Source organism: Cupressus sempervirens, chromosome 1, assembly GCF_028749045.1.
Source record: "Cupressus sempervirens isolate cs-2001-9-10 chromosome 1, ASM2874904v1, whole genome shotgun sequence".
NCBI lineage: Eukaryota > Viridiplantae > Streptophyta > Pinopsida > Cupressales > Cupressaceae > Cupressus > Cupressus sempervirens.
In genome coordinates, this window is record NC_143118.1 from 639,373,421 (window position 1) to 639,394,038 (window position 20,618).

The following is a 20,618-nucleotide window of genomic DNA, read 5'->3' on the forward strand; positions in this document are numbered from 1 at the left end:
CATTTTGTGGATTATATAATAATGAGAAAATTAGCTTCTTTTATGAGTCTTCTTTCTACTAATCTCTCTATAATTAGGTCCCTTGAGTCATGACAAATCATTCTATGAAGGTCCTCCAAATTGAAAGTGGCTTAACTTAGTATCACCAATTTCATTTAATTTACTTTCTATACCATATAGTAGCCCATGTATTTGAAATCCATCCTGTACAACTGCATGGAATATGGAAAATTTTGTTCCTAGAAGAAAACGTGCCGCCAAACCAAGGTTCAACTTGCTCGTTGCCTACTGATTGTCATTTAAATAATAACGCCTTTAATTAACTTCTTTTGTAAGTTATAGTTTATTGGGAACAATCTAAAATGGATGAGAACTTAATAGGTTTTATTGTGCTTTATTTCTAGATAAGACATTCTCTACAACCAATCTTTTCATACATTTAATGTTAGGAGTCATGATTGACATAATACATCAACATATTCTTTGAAACTTGTACCTTTATATTTCAGGGATAAAAACTTTTATCTTATCATATTCTTGAAGCAGTACTTCATCTTTTTAAATCTTGATCCTTGATGTTTCCTTCAACATGGGTGTCTTTACACGTTAAGGAAATCTTATCACATACCTCTTCACCTTTGGGATATGTGGAGACAATAGCTTTAGTGCCTATTTTTCTAGCTATTCCTCCTTTTGCAACTACCCCCAACCTTCTTGATTAGAAATGTGACAATCATACTCCTTCAACCTTTGACAATCTTTCTTTACAAACTCCTCATATTAAGGAATCTTCCATTTCAAGATATTCTTTCTAGAATTTGAAGACTTTAATTACCTTATTCGAGATCTTAATGATATAGCACCGCTTTGCTAATTTTTCAAACAAGGAATTAAAGAAAGCTTTATTAAAATCTAAAATTTCTTCTTCATTAATAAGGTTAAAAGGTAGTCACACCAACTGATACAACTTGGGGACAAAAGAATAAAATTGGGACAATTCCAAAAGAAAAGGGCCGACCCCAAGGAAAGACTTAAAGAACCATAAAATACCCCAAATCTCAAAAATTTGAAATCTATAAGACAACCAAAATAAGGACTCTCTCTGCTTTTTTTTTTTAAAGGTTTAGTAAGTCCATTGGACTAAGGGGGTGACTGAATTCAGGCAATACAATAATATTTCATTTTAGATGATTTTTAGAGAACATTCTTCTATAGAATTACTTGTGATTAAGCTTTCACAATTTCATATAAATACAAAGAAAATGATTGCATCACTTATACAACTTAGTTGTCTGTTCTTTAGAGGGTTAGGAAAATAGAAGCTTGAGATTGCATATTTAAAACTCCCATCTCTTTTTAAATTTAAGCAACTCAATGTTCCCATGCCAATTTTTAACTAAAGAAAGGGATAATTTAGAATTTAAAATTATCCATACTTTTTGTTTCCATGTATTTTTAGGAATAACCACCATTTACAATTTAATCTTTTTTTTAAAAGAACTCTTTTTAGGAATAACCACCATTTACAATTTAATCTTTTTTTTAAAAGAACTCTTATTAGAAAAAATGACATATTACTGCAAGATATTATCCCTTTTATCATGAACCCATTTTTTCACAATGTTTAACTATAAAATTGAATATTAAAATTTTGTTTGAACATAAACTGTTATCAACCCATAGTATTCTCTATATTTGTTTTTAAACGTTCCATAAGCCACATGTATCAATTTCTCATGTTTTTTAAGTGCCAAATTTACAACATCAATATATCTCCCCACTCTCTACGGACTCATCTCACAGAACACCCGTCAAATATTTTCAGCACTTAAATTTTGAAACCTCCCGTCAGCGAAGAAATATTTTCATCCTTATATCTCCTGTCAGAATGCCTCTCGCCTAAATGAAACGGTACAAATTTAAATTAATTCTTCTCAGAGGGATTTTACAAATTTGAATTAATTCTTGTCAAAGGGATTTTGCCTAAATGAAACGGTACAAATTTGAACTAATTCTTGTCAGAGGGATTTTACAAAGTTGAATTAATTCTTGTCAGATGGATTTTGCGTTACTGACAATTCTGCCTGCTTCTGTCCAGAAACGCTTTGTGATGGAATAAGACCCTAGCGCAGGGATTTCATTTCAGTTTGTTGGATGTAATTAGCCGATAGGCTATTTTACTGTGGGATTCTCCGCCGGCAATTGTCCCGTCTAAGTCGGGAAGCCCATTCAGGTGTCGGATACATTTGTCGGTTTAAAACTTCGCCTGAAAATTTGCCTGTCTCCGACGAAGATGAACAACGATATGCTCATCAGGGGACATGGACAGTGAGCTACTTGTCAAGGAGTTCGTTGACATAATGCTTCTTTCATGTTTGAAGCTCTGGCTGCTTCTGCAACGAGCGCTTGTTCAAGAGCTACACGCATACGAAAGACGAACTTCTATCTCCAAGTAGGACGGCAAAGAACTTATTTACACTGACATTCTGACCTACATAGTTCTTCGGATGCCTGCATAGACATATTTTCCTCTCGGGTGGTTGATGATAGTCCTGGCCTAGGATTTTCAGAGTTGTAGGAAAGCTCTGAATTTTGTTTTGGAACCGTCAAGAAACATTTGCGCCAAACAACAGGTATTTATTCTGGCTTTTTTCAGCATATCATGGGCTCTGGATTGTTTTTAGCGATGGGCAATTATTTTATCAGTTTGTTCTTATTAATAATCCTTTTTATTTAACAGTAGAAAATCTCCACATCCGCACATTTAAATCTTCTTTGTCCTGTACTTTGGGTCCTTGGGAAAGAGTAGGGAATCTAAATTAATGGGGGTTACTATCTGTATAATTTGTAACGTTGTATGGTAAAGATTATCTTCCCCAACTTCTATTTAGTGGAATTTGAGCCACATCTCTGAAGTAGGGTATATAATATGTTGACAATCACATGATATTATTGTAGCCGTATAGAGATTTATACAATGAAAATATCAGAAAAGATGAAAAAATATAGAGTAAAAGATGTAGCTATTGTAGCTCTACCGTAGAAAAATACATTGAGCTGAAAAGAGAACAAAAAGATGAACATAGTTAAAGAATTATGTCACAAATCCATCAAATTTGCACTAGGATTTAACAGACTATAACCTATTTTCATTTAATATTATCATTCCAAATATTTTCACGCTTTCCGAGATATTACTTTCACATTTCATCGTATTGCAACATTGTATTTGCCAACAGGAGAATCTTACTTTCCATCTGCTGATGGAAACCCTGATCACAGACGATTGTTCATGCTTGAATCTTCATCTGACATTTCTATATTTGCCACTAATTGAAATGACGGCCCACAGTCCACCCACAAAGGTTTTGTGTTGGCATCCATCGTTAGCTGCAAAATTGGGTTAAAAACAGTACAGATTAGAATGGCATATAAATAAGTATATTTCTTATCTAATAAATAACGAGTAGGAGGATTCTAAGGAATGCCTGATATAGACAAGAAACTTAAACACGAACAAAAATGACAGAACCCTCAAATAGGAAAGCCTATGAATCTCTGCCAATTGCACCTACCTAAAGAGGTTACAGCAGCTTACGCAATAGAGATGAGAAATTAGATATTTAAGATCTATACCACCACCATTAATTCAAAGAACTTGTACCACCCTTCCGGAAGGGAAAATAAGAAACAACTGCTTAGCATTGTCCCTGTATAAACTAAAGGATATCAAGCTGCCTTTGTTCTTACATTTGTTATTCTGGCATCTCTGGCCACCAAAGCCTCAAATTAATATAGGTAGACTCCAAATTTGAGATGAATTTACTGGTATTTAGTATCATTGCAACTGATTATCAAGATCTGAATAAACTTGTGAGAACTGAACTACTTTTCCCGGTGTTCAGGTACATTAGTTAAAAATCTGTATTTATAAGGATTATATTTAATGCCAGCTTTCAGAAAATACACCAAAAGAGCATTATGTATTCAAAACATGAATGATTGTAACTGGGGAAGAATTAAAAATGAGTTATTGCAGATACAAAGGTGGGAGATTAAGCAACAGTTGCAAAACTTTTTGAACATAAAGAAGAGGCAAAAATATTACATTAAACCACGTACTCCTATTTGAAGAAGCCCAGGGAAATAATCAAAGGTGTCAGAGATGTATGTATTTTTGCAATCGAGGAATACTAATGCCCGTGGTCAAATTGGAGCTCTCTCTAAATTAAAAGTTCTTGGCTCGCTGTCTGAAACCAATTTGTAAAGCAATAGAATATTGTCTAGACACATGCCTATCCAATCTCCAAGATTATGGAATTTGAATTTAGCAGTTTAGGTATTGCAAACTAGAATCACGAACCATGCCATGTTTGTGAATGTAAAATCTCCTTTGAATATCAAAAGGCCCAACTGTTCAGCAACTAGCATACCCTTTGATATGTTCTCTAAAGTTTGGGTCCAGAAAAAATAGGTGCTGCGAGATGAAAATTCACAAGTTATTCTAGAACAGGATGGAATTAGTAAGTTAGTACAGGACATGGATCTGTAATCAAAAGGCCGAACTGGATTTTTCACCCAAGGTACCCACTCTTCTATTAATTTTTCAGCGGTTTCAAACATTTCCACACATATAGACTCAAATGTATGCACTCTCTGCTTGTGATTGTCTAAGAAATATTAGTCTATGCAATAAATTGGGAGGGCATTTAATCAACAAAACGTTTACCAAATCTATAATGAATGCATTTCAGAAAAGGGAAAAATGTATTTTCTCTGCACCTCAGTTAAAATCTATCAACTTGGTAGAGTAACCTACGCCAGTAGTGTTTATGCATATAAGATTGAATAGTTTAAAGTCATGGAAAAAGAGCATCTGTCCCATATAAATTATTCACCTGGTACAAATATCCAGCTTCAGACAAATCAGCAAATGCATGATTGACTGCAAAAACCGAAGTAGCATATCCTCGAAGGGTTGCAGTCTAAGTTACCACATTCGCTCTAGGAAGGAAAAATCCGAAATTCAATTCCTCCAAATTCGTAGTCGGTTCAAATTCGTTTCACATTCGCCTTTTTACTGGCAAATTTGCTGTGGGTTCTGCATTTCGAACACTGGTCGAATTTGAAAGAATTTGGTGTGAATTTGGCAGAGGAAAACGAGCCCGGGCAGAATTTGGTGCTACTTCCAAGTGAATTTGGGAAAATGCCAAAAAAGTGTTGACTTTTCAACATTTAAAAAACGTATTTTTGGGCTTCTTTCAACCAAAAAGTCTTTAATAAAGTGTACGCAGCATTAAAAAACCGTTGTTTTGAGCTTTCACGCCATTAGATTAGCATACTGTGTATGAACTAGTTTGCTGCAGCATATTTTTACATATATATCTTATTTAAAAAAAAAAAAATCTTGTACGGACGAACCCAAAATGAACCCGAACCCAGCCCCAAAAAAATTTGATCGAATTTCGAACCCGGATGTGAACCAGAATCCGAACTGGCAACTTAGGTTGCAGTTCATGAGGAGCAATCACCCAGTTCAAACATTTTAGAAGTTGAGAAAAATCAGAAGTTTCTCGATAGTTCCTTGATGAAGAGAGAAGTGGTAAGTCGGGAATAATAAAAGAGACATTCCTGAATATCGACAAAACTTCCTTCATCCTCCATTACAATTTCCTTCAATTTGTTGTCTAATTTAATGCGTGCCTCTGCTTTCCTCTCAGTCAAAACAGGGGCCGATTCTTCTGCCTCTATTTCACTCTTTTGTTCAATCAAGTGTCCATTTCTGATACTACCAAACTTTAGAAAGCTACCAACAATAACTTCTCCCTTTTCCCCATGCCCATCTCCACTGTTTCCTGTAACCTGACCCTGTTCTTCATGCATAATGTTGTACTCAGAAAAAGAATGTTAATGTTATGAAATTTCTTCTCAAGTTTACCTGGACATCGACCTTCCTGCATGTATTGTAAAGAACGGAAGAGTTCCGAGGATGAATGGAATCCCTTGCTAGTCAAAGAACAAAAATGCCTTTAATGGAATCCCCTTTTTCCTGATCCACACGATGTATGAAGTTGGATTTCTATTAGTTGTCTGCACATTTAATTGGAGCCAATCCTCCACTAGAAGGTTGAGACTGTTGGTTACTTTAGCCTCTGTAGAACATAATTGGCTCCAATACCAATTTGATATAATCTGTGAGTTGCAGAGTCACTTGACAAAAGATCATCTATGATTGCGCCAATCCTAATTATTGTCCCCAATATCCAGGCTTGTAACTTGGGTCAATTGAGCACTAAGATTCATCAACCCAATATGATCTAATCATGTCAGATCCTCTTTTTAGTAACCAAAAATACCTAGATGGATTGTCATAGGACATAAAAGCTTTGGTGGAATCCTCTATATCCTGCTCCACAATATGTAAGAGGTTGTATTTCTCTTTGTCTTCTACTCACTATCTCTGAGTTATCTCTCATGGGAAAGTGAGTACAGGCATTTGAGTACAGCAATGTCACCAGATAAAAGTGTAGTTGTAGAAGAAAGCGATCAAGAATTTCAGGTATCAATAATTAGTAACCAAGTTTTGCTATACTTCACATTCCACCCACTTTTTCTTCCTTTTCTTTTGGTGAATTGGTGCAATACATCTCTTTTCTAAAGTAAAATGTCCATTTTTTAAGTTGCTTTCAATATTCACGCCTCATCAGTTATGAACTATTTTCACACTAATTTTGGGGAACCCCGAAATCTGGTTGAAATCAAAACCTGCTAACCTGGAGCGATGTGTTGAATGATCAAAAAGTTATAGAAGTCAGTTACTGTGACTGTTAAAATCTATTTTGTAAACTCTCATGCCTATTAATAACGAACTGGGGTATGAATTCTGTGTTGAGATCCCTGAATATTTTTGTTATAATACTAGCATAATTTTTGGAATAAGAAATAAATATACATAGCATTTATATAGCATCTCATCTACCATTGGACATGTCATAAACTAGCTGCACACTGTATAATAAATTTGGCGTTGAATGCAAATTTGTGATATGGTTGTTGTGGCAAGAGATTCCAAAAGCTGTACAAACCAATTCTGTTTGCGTATAATCTGGTGCTGGCTATGCTATGGCGTCATCCATAGAATGTAGATCTGGATTCTGTCAAAGTAGTTCACTATTGTGCAGCTGTAAGTCTTTGTTCATGAAACAGGGTTTTTTTTATACTTTTTGAAACATAAATTTAAACTAAAAATTGATGGATGTGTATCATGGAGGTTCACTGGGAAGGAAGAAAACATGGAGATGGAAGATATAAAAAGATTGGTTTATAATTGGTGGGAGATATACAATGATGAATCTCTGACTGGCGCGAGTAGAGATGTGGTGCAAGAGATCAGTTCCAACGCTCTACAGAGTGCAATGCCTAAGGCAGCAAACGCATTGCCTGCCCCACCTGCAGCTTGAGCGCAGTATAAGCAAGAAAATCTGTAGAATATAAGACGATATTATATTGTAATACTAAAAATCGTATATAGCTCTGTTAACAGCAGAGGAGGCTTTGTTGCCTCCGATGGAACTCTTTTTTTAGGATACTCCTACAAAACACAAAAAAAAAATTGATTTGTACATAGACTCATTTGTAAAAGGCAAGGTCATCGGGAGACGGGGAGACTTAGAGGTCTCCGGTACTGGTATGGCAATTTTTCAAAAATAGGAGACAGATACTTGGAGATGACAATTTGTTTTAATAGTTTAAAGAGTCTAATACTAAATACAAAAATTTGAAAATAGTAATACTGTAAAACTAAAAGACTAAAGTAAATAATAATAGTAATGTCACATTAATAGAGCCAAATATTTCAAAACTCACATAATCACCATATTGTATCTCATTGGTCTTAATTTTTGCATTAAAAACATTAAAATTGAGGCTCAAATACATAAAATAATTTAATATTATATTTAACATTTATATTTTATCAAGAGACTTAGGAGAGACTTCACTTTTTGGATTAGGAGACCGGAAGAATTCATCATGAAGTCTCCAATCTTTTTTGAGGTCTCCGGAGATGCGAAAAGTCTCCGAGACCGAGATGCAACTTTTAGGGGGGAGATGGGGCTCCCTGTAACCATGGTAAAAGGGCTGTTATAGATAATTCTCCAAATTTTATTCAAATTAGATAGGCAAAATTATAGGCAAAATTGTATTCAAATTGTATTCACGGAATTCAGGACTTCCAATGGCAATTAGATAGGCAAAATTATGTAAAATAGTTGGGATATTTCAAAAAATCTCAAAAATTTATGTCCGTAATCACATGATTTTATAGAAGTAAATTTGCTCATGACTAATTTAAATAAGAGACGTGCTACGTCACAGTTCCTGCCATTTGTATAGTGTATGCTTGTTGTGGAGGGGGGAGAAGAGGGTGGTGTGAAGTAATACTGGGCAAATTGCAAGATGGGGATCAAATGTTTTGCATGAAATAAAACAGCAAATGTGAGCATAGCGAATATCGAGGTCTGAAAAGAAGTGTTTAGCACTGCATGAAAGAGGTGAATTTATGCATGGATATTAGCTTTATGTACAACTGCTTAGTAAAATTAACTAATTCAATATACGACAAATAAGAGGTGAGAATATCCATTACATATACAAATTGAGTGTAACTGAAATTTATGCATGTATATTTTGAAGCCACAAAATTTACAGGCAGAATTTGTTGCATAGCGAGACATTGTAAAGTGAGCAAAACTAAAAGATATATACAATGTTTACAAGTACAGAATGCTGTAGTATTTTTAAGTATTCAGAATAGTATGTGTAATAGCAATATTTATTAACAAATCCTATCTCTTGGGTATTGGCTGTAGTGTGCAGCTGCATGTGCATGACAAGTATAGATTGCTGTAGTCTTTTCTTAGTATTCAAAACAGTATGTGAAATAGCAATATTTATTAACATATCCTATTTCTCAGGTATTGGTTGTAGTGTATAGCTGCACTGTTCTTTTCTTCACATTTGGTGCGTGCAAAATTTTAAACGTTGTTTGTTAGTGCATACGGAACAACATTTGACAAGAGAAGACTAAGTATTTGATTTATTTGACCATGTAGAGTAAGTACCTTTGCTGTATGCTTTTTCTAACTATTGATCTATAAGAGTTGCTCGGGTGATGATGTTATGTTGGCTGAGGGTAAACTTGCCACTTGCAGTGAAGTTTTGAAGCACGCATATGACTGCTGGTTTGTCATCAACTTATTGCTGATAAGTCATGTTTTTAAGAGCAGGCATTACTTGTTCTACTACATGCTTTTCAGCTGAGCAATGAATTGTTTGCAAATTAAATATAGTGAATATCCATAGGCAATTTGTTCATCACACTTATTGCAGTGCGCTTTTTCACCATCTAATGTATCGTAGGTTTCAAACATGTAGTTGCATGTTGTGCAGAAAGCGTGGAATGGATTTGAATACACATTTCCCCTTGTTAAACTTCCTTGAACCTATATGCAATTTTCCAATATTAGTGTGCTGTAAAGTAAAGAAAATACAAGAGTAAAGTAGAGTAAGAGAAGATTTTGAAGAAGTTACCTCAAGTGGAGTTTGCAGGAGTCCATGGAGTCTGTCTGTTGTCCTCTTGTCTTGTCGTTTGCAGATAAATGTGGAGAATCCCGTTCAGAGACATAGTTTTTTTCTTGCTACGCTCCTAAACAGCAAGACTGGAATTTGATCTTTTTCGAGCTGCTGCTGTATCTGAATGTAATGGGGTGTGAAATTTGGATGCATGTACAACTGTTTATAACTAGTAGAGTTAGTATTTTTATTTCAAATCTATTAATGTGAAATCAGAAGTGACAGCGTGAAGAGTAGATTAGTTAATTTTTTTTCAAAACTTGAATATTGAAGCTATGTGGATGGGTTTCTTTTTGCTCGTTTCATACTAGTAGGGTCCCCTGTTAAAAGACTGCATCTTCTCAACAGTGACCCAGCTAAGACCTGATTGGGAACAAGCGGAGTGAAAGTAAATAGTGCAAAATGAATTACAATGTTATCCAGACATTGGCTGTTGATAGCTTTGGCTATATGTGTTTAAGGAGATGGTGTTAGTCATTTTGTCAAACACTTGACAGGCGCACTAACTCACATTTCGAATCAATTTGGAGAAACAACAATTCTGAACAGAAAACTTGTGTTAAATCCTGTTGCCAGGTTTCATACTAAATCGTTTCTTCACTTGCCAATGCATTCGACATAAGACTGCTGCTGGAGCCACAGCAGCCTTGGCCGTGGCACTGGGAGGAAATCTCAGTGGCATTACCAGTTTTTTGTTGGGATTCAAACCCGAGATTTCGAGGAAGCAAAAGCTGGATGTCGTGTACCCTCTCAATGGTTACAAGAGATGCTTCAACGGCGTTAAAACGAGCTCACAAATTGATTTTGCCCTTTTCCATGAGAATAAGCTTACTCCATGGCTGGAATTGTCAAATTTTTCGTGCTGAAAACTAAATTTGCAGTAAACAAATTTAGAGGGACTGTTTGAAATAAAAACCCAGATGACATAGAGAGTAGCAAAGCAAGTGATTTGTCAGGAACTTAAACTACTGTAATTTTTTTAATTTTGCGTCTTAGCAAACGCTGATAGTTCTCGGTAAAAATTAGTTATTTTGCTTTTCTTGTTGTTTGTGCTGCTATTTCTCATAACTTTGGTTAGCTTGTTAAGGGATTTCTGAAAACCCTGCAACAATTATTACTATAATAATGGAAATAAAACCCTGGCATGGCATAAAATAAAAGCAAAGAAGACAATATGAAAAAATAACGAATGTATACCTAACACAATTGCCCAAAAAACCCACCTATATGCTCAAAGGACATGTAAATCCAACCCAAAAAAAACCGACAAGAAGTTAAGTGTTGAAGGAAGTCAAACTTACAGGCAAGAAATGATGAATGCGAGTGCTACCTGGTCTTTTTCCTTCTGTGAAATCTTTATGCAAAGAACATTGTCTGAATGGTGGAGATAAAGACAAGCATTAATGAATGTTCAACTAATTCCAAACAACTAAAGATAAATGCAAAGATTTAAGTGGCATAGATATGCACACAGTATGTATGTCACAGGTATTTATTTGTTCGGAACTATCAGGCTTTTTACTTTTGCCCCATATTTTCAGGAAAAACTAATTTTCTCCTTGCCTAAATTGACTGTAGCCAGTGAAATGTTGTATATTTGGAAAATAGCTTTTTGAAAAGAAACATTAAAATAGATTAGAGAAGTGCCAAAATATTCTGATCTCATTGGTCAGATTAATATAGCTAAAAGCACTTGCAAGAATGCACTAGTATTTCTGCCTATGGCAGGAACTAATAACAACTATCATTTGCATATACTTTTAGGTTGCTAAATACTGAATAGAAACACAGTCCTAAATAGATTTGAATCTTTGTCATGTTATTTACACAGAGTTAATTAACTAGAATCATGAAAAAAATAATGCGTCTATAGGAAATCTCAATTCTCTTCAAGCTTCATAAGAGATATATCTCTCAACATATTATACTATTTAATAATTAAAAACAATATTACTGTTATGTTACAAAATTAAAACAAATCTCAAATTCCTAAACCACAACACAACATTTCTCATCCAACTGCATTAAGAAACTTTCCAAGCTAAAACCAGATCCTCCTCGTTGGCAATGAACCTACAAACAAATTGAAACTTGGTCCCCCCTTTTAGTATTTTCCAAAAACTTCCTAGTGTTGGTTCCCAAAACCGCAGATTAGAATCCTACGAGCCTTGCCTGCTCGATGCTGGGATATCCAATTGGTTAAGGCCAACTTGACGGAACTGAACAATAAGGTACGAGTTCCTTGCACTTCCGGCTCTGCAAAATCGAGGCGGGTGTACCTAATCCTGGACGAAACACTTAGATCCAAGATGTTCAATGCAGATTAATTAGAACACGAGTATTATGAAGGCTTCCAAAATGGCAAGAATTATAGAAAGCTTTAAGATTGCGAATTACTTAACTGAGAACAAAAGTAAATGATTGAAGTAATGTTTAAAATAAAGAATAAGTATAGATTAACACAACAGATGAATATATTATTTCTTCAAGGGAAAGAAATGAAACATTTGCTAGCAAATGGATTATGAATCAGGAGTAAAAGACCAGTGCCTAATTAAATGGGCAATAGAGTCAACATTATTAGTTGAAACGTACAACTTTATAAAGTTTAATATATCCAACTATAAATAAATTTAATGATTCAGACGCGATGGATCAATTATATGAATGCAATTCAAATTAGTCTAAAGTGCACTTTAACTCCTCTAGAGACAAATTAGACCTAAATACGGAAACAATAAAGTATTTCACAATATTTAAGTTTATCAAATTTAAAATGCAATAACGATCCAGTCCACTTATCCAAATATTAAAATATTTATAGAAAATAATAAAAAACATTTATAAAGGACACAACTTAATAAAAAATTAAAACTCTAATGCAAGTAAATTAAATAAATACTTCTTACTGATCCCCAAATAAAATCGTACTGGAGACATTCCCTACAGGTGATCCATCCAATATAATTCAACTCCGGAATCACACAAGAATTTATTCCATAATTCACCATCCAGAAGCTTAGTTCAAAAGGTCATTTCCTTTGCCAATTAAAAGAATATAATACATCATCGCAAGGCAGAAATTTTAAAATATGAATAACAATAATGTCATCAGTCTCTGTTGTTTGGCTTTTACATCTCATATTTATAATATGAGTAAGGGGTGTCGGTTACTATACTAAACATCGTATCCCTTCATAACAAAAAACCAACCAAATTAATTTTATTTGGGTAAGCTAACCAATATATAATTTTATTTGAACCCAAACATAATCGGCACTTTAGACTATTCTCTTTTATATTTTTTTTGGGCATCATTTATTTCATCTTCTCCTGCGCAATTCTTCACCCGTAAAATGACTTCCTTCATCCAATTGCAATCTGCCAAAACACAAAAAGGGCACTATAAGGAAACATACGGGTGAATAATCTGATAGGAAACATTTACCTGAGGGCCCTGTAGATGCCATTGACACAGGTAGAGGTAAACCCGATTCAAAGATTGAGTCTTCGAAAACTCGCATTCTTTCTCAGGCCATCAATGTATATCGTTCCTCACCATAGAAAGCTATAGCAAAGACTTCCGGTGCACAAGCATATATTTTAAACTTTTCAATCCGAACACACAAATTTATGCTCCAGGAATCATCTAATCTGCATTATCGTTAGTCTTTATATATTTCTGAAGACATAACGTTTCATTTTATATAGCTTTCTGATCATACGCTTGGTGACTCATGGATGTGGGATGAAAAACGTCATTCATATGAATATTGCTGCCGCAGGAAGGTGACTATATTCTCCTACGAACTCAGCAACACCTCCAGATATCTTAAATAGAATATAACTTCCGGCTTTCTAAGGTATTGATTTTATGCATATTTTCCAGTCTTGCATGTATTTCATTTTATCCTTGTCTTATATCTCTGGCTTGTACAATATCGTTGTGAATGCTCTACCATCAAACATGCATACACGAAGGGCGAATCTTTAATAAACCTTTTCTCTGGACTTATTTCATTCATCCTTTTGTACCGATATACAATTCCCAAAATATTCAATAGCTGCCTCCTGTACTCGTGGATACGTCTAACCTGTATATCAAACACAGTACCTAGATTAATTGCATATCTAGTTTTCTCCTTAATGTATGAGACAAGCTTGATTTTGTCGGCTCTTATCATCCATTGGAATTTAGCACTGTCAATGCTATCTTTATTCAGTAGGGACAATGTCACGGTGAGGTTGCAAATTCATCTATGATACTCTTCCATCATTACTTCCAATTGTTTGCACAGTACTTGTTTTAATGTTTCAAGTCGATAAAGATTGAGAGACTGATTACCAGCCTGATGAGCCTAAATGTCGAACATCCTCTTCATCCGTGAAGGGTCTGCACTGCATGCTTCAATAGCCTTCATCATACAGTCGTTCAAGTACTTGTGAAGGAGCATACAGCTCTGATTTACAGCTTCACTTGCTTTAGTTGGAAATTGTACCTGTGATTTCCTTCAACCTGGATGACATTCTTGTTAATCAAACATAGATGTTGTTGCTCTAGAAAAAGCTTATTTAGTACATCCATAAGTTGGAGCAAAGAAATTGTACTGAAGTGCAAATCAGCATGTAAAGTGAGTGCAACATGCTGTGATTTCAGAATAATATGTCGAGGCATCTTTTTTGCAGTAACAAACTTGAATGGGCTCACATTTTTCTTTCTTAGAAATTGCTTCTACTTGACATGAAGAACAGGCAATATAGTCAGAACTAGAAGAATTACTTTCAACTCATAAAAAGTCTCAGACTGAGTAATATCTCCTTATAAAATGGGGATACATACAGCAGTCTATACTTGGGACAATCTTCCTCCTGTTACCTCAATATAGATCCGTAATTGGTAACCTCCATATGTGCACATTTACCATGTGTGTCAGATTTACCTTCATTTCTGGATCAGGAGAAGCATTCTGTAGGTAGCAAAAATATGTGTTGCTATATAACTGTCAGCTAGGGATGCTAAGATATCATCTATGCCAATACTATTTAACTTCTCTGAATTAGGAATCTCTGGAGAAACTGAATTGTCTTCAACAAAATGTTCCCATTCTGATCATTATATCACGTTCTTATATTTGCAGGCTCTTCCTGAAACATGTCAAGCAATATATGAATAATCATTGTATAAGCATATCTGTCTTTTCCATGATGCTTAGGGCTAAAATTTTGCTAAAATTTGGAGCCCCATCACCTAGCATGTCTCGGGACCGAGTGTGAACAAAAAAATTCACCATTGCAGCAGCATTTCCTCCACCATAAAATGCATTTTAATGCATCTTCTGCAACCTAACAATCAGGGGTCAGCTGTTTGAAGACTTGTTGTTTTTCATACATTGTATGTTTTCACCCTGCTTCAAAATTCAGAAGAAGTACGATTATACTTTTCAGAAATGATAGAAACCAAGCATAGTCCACCTTCCTTTCCAAGAACATTTCTCAAAAATTAACCTTTGTTTTGTTTTAATCATAACAAAAGTAGAGATAACCATTGAAATTCATCTTGCTCCTGCAAGAAACGCAGTGAAGGCATCACCCACATTCACCTTTCATATTTTAGGGCTTGTGGCATAATCCCACAAATTCTTTCATGTATAATTATGTTTACCTTCCACTTTTGCCATGCTTCATCCCTCTATGTTTGAAGCTTTTGAGCCCTATTTTGCAAGCTTATCACCAATGCTGCCTCATCTGTTGGGCACCAACTAACCATCGCTTTCATTACTTTGATGTCTACATCATAAACATGCTCCATGATTAACAATTTAAGAAGGTACCACCCCAACCAAGCTCGTTAAACCTTTCATGTCACTGATGCTTGATGAACCGTCACACAAATGGAGTTAATGTCCCTGTAACTTTCTTGAATCTCAATGCTTGAATCATTCTCTCAACCACACTCCCACCTTTGGGATTGAGGAATGGAAAATTTCTTCCATTCCAAGCCTTGATTTAGCCGACACCAGCTTCTCCATTAAAAACCTACCCCTGAGTTTAGATTCTCCCAGCTAGAGGCCCATGCCACTATCATTGAGTAGACATATGTGTTCATTCTGTGTCGATTTTTCACCTTAAACAACATCTCTCCCAATAACACTCCAGCCACTTGTTTGAGTAGCTTGTGGTTGAACTCAAACAACTGCTATCAACGTTGTTTCTTAGCCTTCTCAAAAAATGGATGTTGGTTTTCATAGGTTAGAGTGAAAGAAGACTCCATTGTGCTTTGTAACAGTAACTCATTGCTTTGTTGTGGTAGTGAGTTTCAGAAAAGTTTCAATTAAAAAGGCTGTTGCACACCTGTACTTGCTTGTGTAATGATGATCCACCCACTCCTCATTTATTGTGGCACACACCACAAAATAAAAGCTCGTCCTCGTTTCGTCACCTTCAAAACGATCATTTTATCAATTTGGAATTATTTCCTCCCCATCAAGTATGTTTAATTCTTGGAAGTTTTCCACTCTTAACTTCCCCAACATTCACATTTAGTTCCTAGTTGGACATTCTATCCACTTCATGATTTCCCTCTCTTTTAATGTGTGAAATTTTGACATTTTCCAGTGAAGCTAGTTCTTGGATATGTTGGCAATGCAATTCTGAAGGTGCCATGCATTCCAAGATCTGTTGCTAATAGCTTCAATAATTATTAAGGAATCACCTTCTACATGCAATTTTGTCACTCCTAATTTCATAGATGCTTTTATCGTAGCAAGGCTGCCTCTGCTTTAGCAACATTATTTGTGCCATTCTGTAGCCTTACCCCCTAAACCAATAAGATCACCCTTCTTATCCTTGATAATAAAACCAGCCCCTGATGACCTTGGATTCCCTTTTGAATCCTCATCAAAATTACATTTTCACACCCTCCAAAAGGTTTTTCCCAAACAATAGATTCCTTAGGAAGAGAAGTGAGATCAACCTCACTTGTCCCATTCACGGGCTAAAGGGTTTGTGGGTAAATCTTGTGTGACTCAAACCGTGGTTGATGCGTAGCACTGGGATCATTAGCCTAACACTATGCTTCACAACTCGCCTTCACCACAAGTCGGCTACACACTCACCCTTTATTATACAGTTAAGTATGTGATTAATCATAATTTTTTTTATTGATGAGTGCTATCAATAAGGGGATAGTGTTCAATACATCTGCATATAGTGCCAGAAGCCCTCTAAAATTCTAAATCTATCACTAAAAGAGATCAAACACAGCTAAATCTATTAGATGCCAAGACATGATCAATGATTTGTGAAGACACTGTATATTCCTGCCAATTTGTTGTCAGTCTCCACCAACCAATTATCCATTGAATCCAGCTATTTCTTATTTGCCAATCTTGTTTTGTTAAGTTTTGTTTGTGTTCAGCAATTTACTCTTTGCAAAGCTTGTTTTGTTAAATTTTGTGAATTTCTTCTTTTATAGATAAGTTTAGCATATTGTACTCTGAGTTATCAACTTAATTTATATGCTGGTATCAAAGTCTATGTCCTTTTCCGTGTACCATTGAATGTGGTTACAAACTCAAAACCATGAGATAAAGAGAAATAGGGAGTTGAGGTAGAAGCTAGAAAAAATTGTGATTAATCAGGACTTGTCATGCTCCCAATATTTCTCTCAGAAAACTGCAAATTTTTCCATTTAATGGTCAACTGAAAATATTGGTCAACAAATTGCAAAAAACAAATTATTCTCTTTCTAAACAAAATTTCTGGAATGAGTTTTGTTGATTTTTCTAAAGAAAATTTGATTATCTTTCCATGGCTTTATGGATGGACATTGGCATCACTTTCATTGTTTGAAGACTTTGCTAGGTGTGCAACAAATTAATAAATTTTTTTCACAAGAAGATTTGAGATAACTGTCTTTGTTGTTGGTACTGTCTATTAATATCTTCCCAATGGCTATGCCTAATGGCATACACACTGCATTGTTGAACAGTGTAGGTGGTAGTTAAAGTAAGAATCATTATTTCATGTCTTGTTGTATACTGACTATTAAAATGTATGTTTCTTGAAATGTAGGAGTTTCAGACATTTGAGGAATACAGAGGAGTGGAGTTTTGAAAACATGGAGAAACACAGATTGAGAAACATGGAGGAATGGAGAGAGAAATTCACCGAGCCAAGGCCCAGGAAGCTTTTACGCCTCAGCACTTCACCACATAAAGAATTGAGATTGAATGCCAATGCACAACAATCCAGCAAGCTTCAAATCTTTCTCAACAATTATTATTCAACCCATGAATCAAATAGCCGCAAAGTTGTAGCAGTCATTAGACCAATAAATGTGAGATTACTGGCATCCAATCTAATCTTTGCAGAGTAAGAATTGTTTTGGAATAGTTGTGCTTAATAAATATGCATGCAACGTGAAAAATACACTTTAAAATACTTTTGAACATTTTGTTTGAAATTTTATAAACTGATAGGATATTCTGTATATGTTAAAACAGATTTCCATAAGTGAAAAAAAAAAATTAGATACTTTTAAAATTATTTTATTTCATATTTGACCAGTTTTCAATGCTGTACTCTTTTGTCAAAGATTGAATATGGCATTTTACTTGTGATTGTAGGAACTCCCACAAGAAATAGTCCGAGAAATACTGATAAGAGTCACTTATAAATCCCATTACAAGCTTATGTGTGTTTGCAAAAGCTGGAAGGCTATGGTTGACAACCAGAAGTTCTATCAAGATAGAATGAAATTTGGGAGGTATGAGGAGCTTCTATGTTTGATTCAGAATTTGGATAAAAGACATGCACATCATAAACATGGTCAACGGGAATCAATCCCTACATTCTCAACTCGATATTATGAACCTGGTCAAGTGGTAACTATATATGACCCGGTCCAAGATAAATGGGAAGTGGCAACTTCTTTCCCATCTGGAAATCGTTTTGAATCCATGGGCTCTCGTTGTGTTTCAATCAACCATGAACTGTTTTTTATGGGGCTTCACAGACAAGATACAAAAAAGTCTACTAATGTTGTTTTGGTCTATGATTTTTCTTTGTCTATATGGAAGCAAGGCTCTGATATGCCTGTGCTCCACTCTTCATTTGCTTGTGCAGTATCACCTCATGATGGATTCATATATGTTGCTGGAGGGCATCATGGTAGTAAAAATGCAATGTGTTACAATGTCGACAGAGACAAGTGGGAGATTCTTCCTGAGATGCAACGAGAAATGTTTCAATGTCAAGGCTTTTTCAACAACAATGAGTTTTATGTGATAAGCCACAATAACTGTGATGTTGAAATATTTGACACAAATACAAGACTGTGGAGAACATTGAAAAATATGTGGACAAGTGGATGGTATCCTGAGTTTTGTGTAGCTGCATTTGGTAGCTTATATTACTTTCAAGATGAAGTGAAGGAATATGATTGGAAAGAAAATGAATGGAGGAAAAAAGGACACTTTCCATCATGTTTTGACTATTTTTCGCTTGGTGGTACCATATGGCAGGACAAGATATTTTTGATAGGACTTGACTATAAGCAACAAAGATTTTTTATGTGTCAGCCTCCAAAATCAGGAACTATGATTTCTGAGAGGTGGATTCAGAGGCCAAAGGACATTTATGGTCAGGCTTCGGTAGCTGTTAATGTAAAAGTTTGATTGTTTTAAGTTTCCTAAAGACGATTTCAACAAAACCTAAATTTTTGAAAAATCAACCATGCTTCTTACGCTTTTATGCCTTCATCTTTGCTGCCTATTTTTGTATCAGATGCTATCTACACGGTTTTCCACTATTTTGTAACCATTTTGATATCATCGTGCTTATATATCTGAAATATATGTTATACTTTTGTAATTAAACTTGTATAATGGTAAGCCTCATCATTTTCATTGAATATGATTTGTCAATCAACTTAAAAATGCAATTTCTTGAAATGGAAGCATTTACAAATTTTCATTTAAATTTGATGTATTAAAAAAATGTTTATTGGCTCAGAATATCTAATATAATTCATTTATGAGTACTTTTGCGGCTGACACATTTGTAGGAGATTGTTCTTGTCTGAGTTGCAGATGTCTCTATATATCTCTGACAATTGTGTGCTTTGGAAAACTGGGTATAACTATAAAATTATAAATTTGATTGAATATTGTCCATTCTTTGTTTTGACAATCTAGATGTAGGTGGATCTTCAAACAAGGCTCACTATGAAGCCAAGGTACATATATTAATGAAAATATATGGAAACTATATAACTAATGCTGAAGGCTTTCCTTATTTGAAGTGAGCAACCTGTTTTATGAAGTTAACGACTTCCAATACACTGTACCCTCTGGAACTAATATAATAAAACTGCCTGATGGGCATTCCTTATCCAGCAGTCCGAGCTGAATCATAAATCTGAACTACCAAACCCTATACTGTCATCAAGAAGAATGCCATCCTGAGCCTTACAATCAGGATCATCATCCAGATCATCGTCAAGTAGACGCATAAAGAATTTCAGATGCATAGCAATTGTTGCATGGTTAAGAGTTTGCATTTCAACGCGCCCAACTACTGTAGAATCTGTCAATGAAAAACAGTACATAAAGTGTGTATAGGTCATAATGCACCGCATGAAACAAGTTACAGTCCTTGATAGATCCTATCCTATCAATAAATTCATATTGTGCTATCATGTCTGTTGGTCCAACGGCCCCTCGGATTTGACCAAAAATGTAGGAAATAAGGTTGAAGTCATAAAGCAAAAGAGAAAGCTTCGAAATAATGAATAGAAACTGCGCATATAAATAATTAGGACCACGTAATCCTGTTAAAAATATAAGATATTGTCAGTCACCTGCTGTGCTATGTGCCAATGAAATCAGTTGCCAGCAAATTGCACGCAGTGAGCCCATGCACATAAAATTTTAGTTTTTACATTGGAGGTGTTCTTAATTTGAACTGAACCTTGGCTATTTTAA

At 35.1% G+C, this 20,618-nt stretch overlaps 1 protein-coding gene and 1 pseudogene across 2 annotated transcripts; both read left to right on the plus strand.

Annotated features, from left to right (window-relative positions):
* Positions 1-1,797: 1,797 nt before the first annotated feature.
* Positions 1,798-19,394, plus strand: LOC149579548 (F-box/kelch-repeat protein At1g80440-like). Of its 2 annotated transcripts, none has more exons than XM_089785832.1 (4): positions 1,798-1,911; positions 2,099-2,633; positions 17,707-17,971; positions 18,261-19,394. In XM_089785832.1, exons 3-4 carry the CDS (start codon positions 17,753-17,755, stop codon positions 19,308-19,310), a joined length of 1,269 nt encoding a protein of 422 aa, XP_089641958.1. In that variant the 5' UTR covers positions 1,798-1,911; positions 2,099-2,633; positions 17,707-17,752; the 3' UTR covers positions 19,311-19,394. The 2 variants fall into 2 exon arrangements, with proteins under 2 accessions (XP_089641958.1, XP_089641953.1); XM_089785827.1 differs by having other exon boundaries at positions 1,890-1,995.
* LOC149579549 (galactinol synthase 1 pseudogene) lies at positions 6,509-7,460 on the plus strand (annotated as a pseudogene).
* Positions 19,395-20,618: the final 1,224 nt, after the last annotated feature.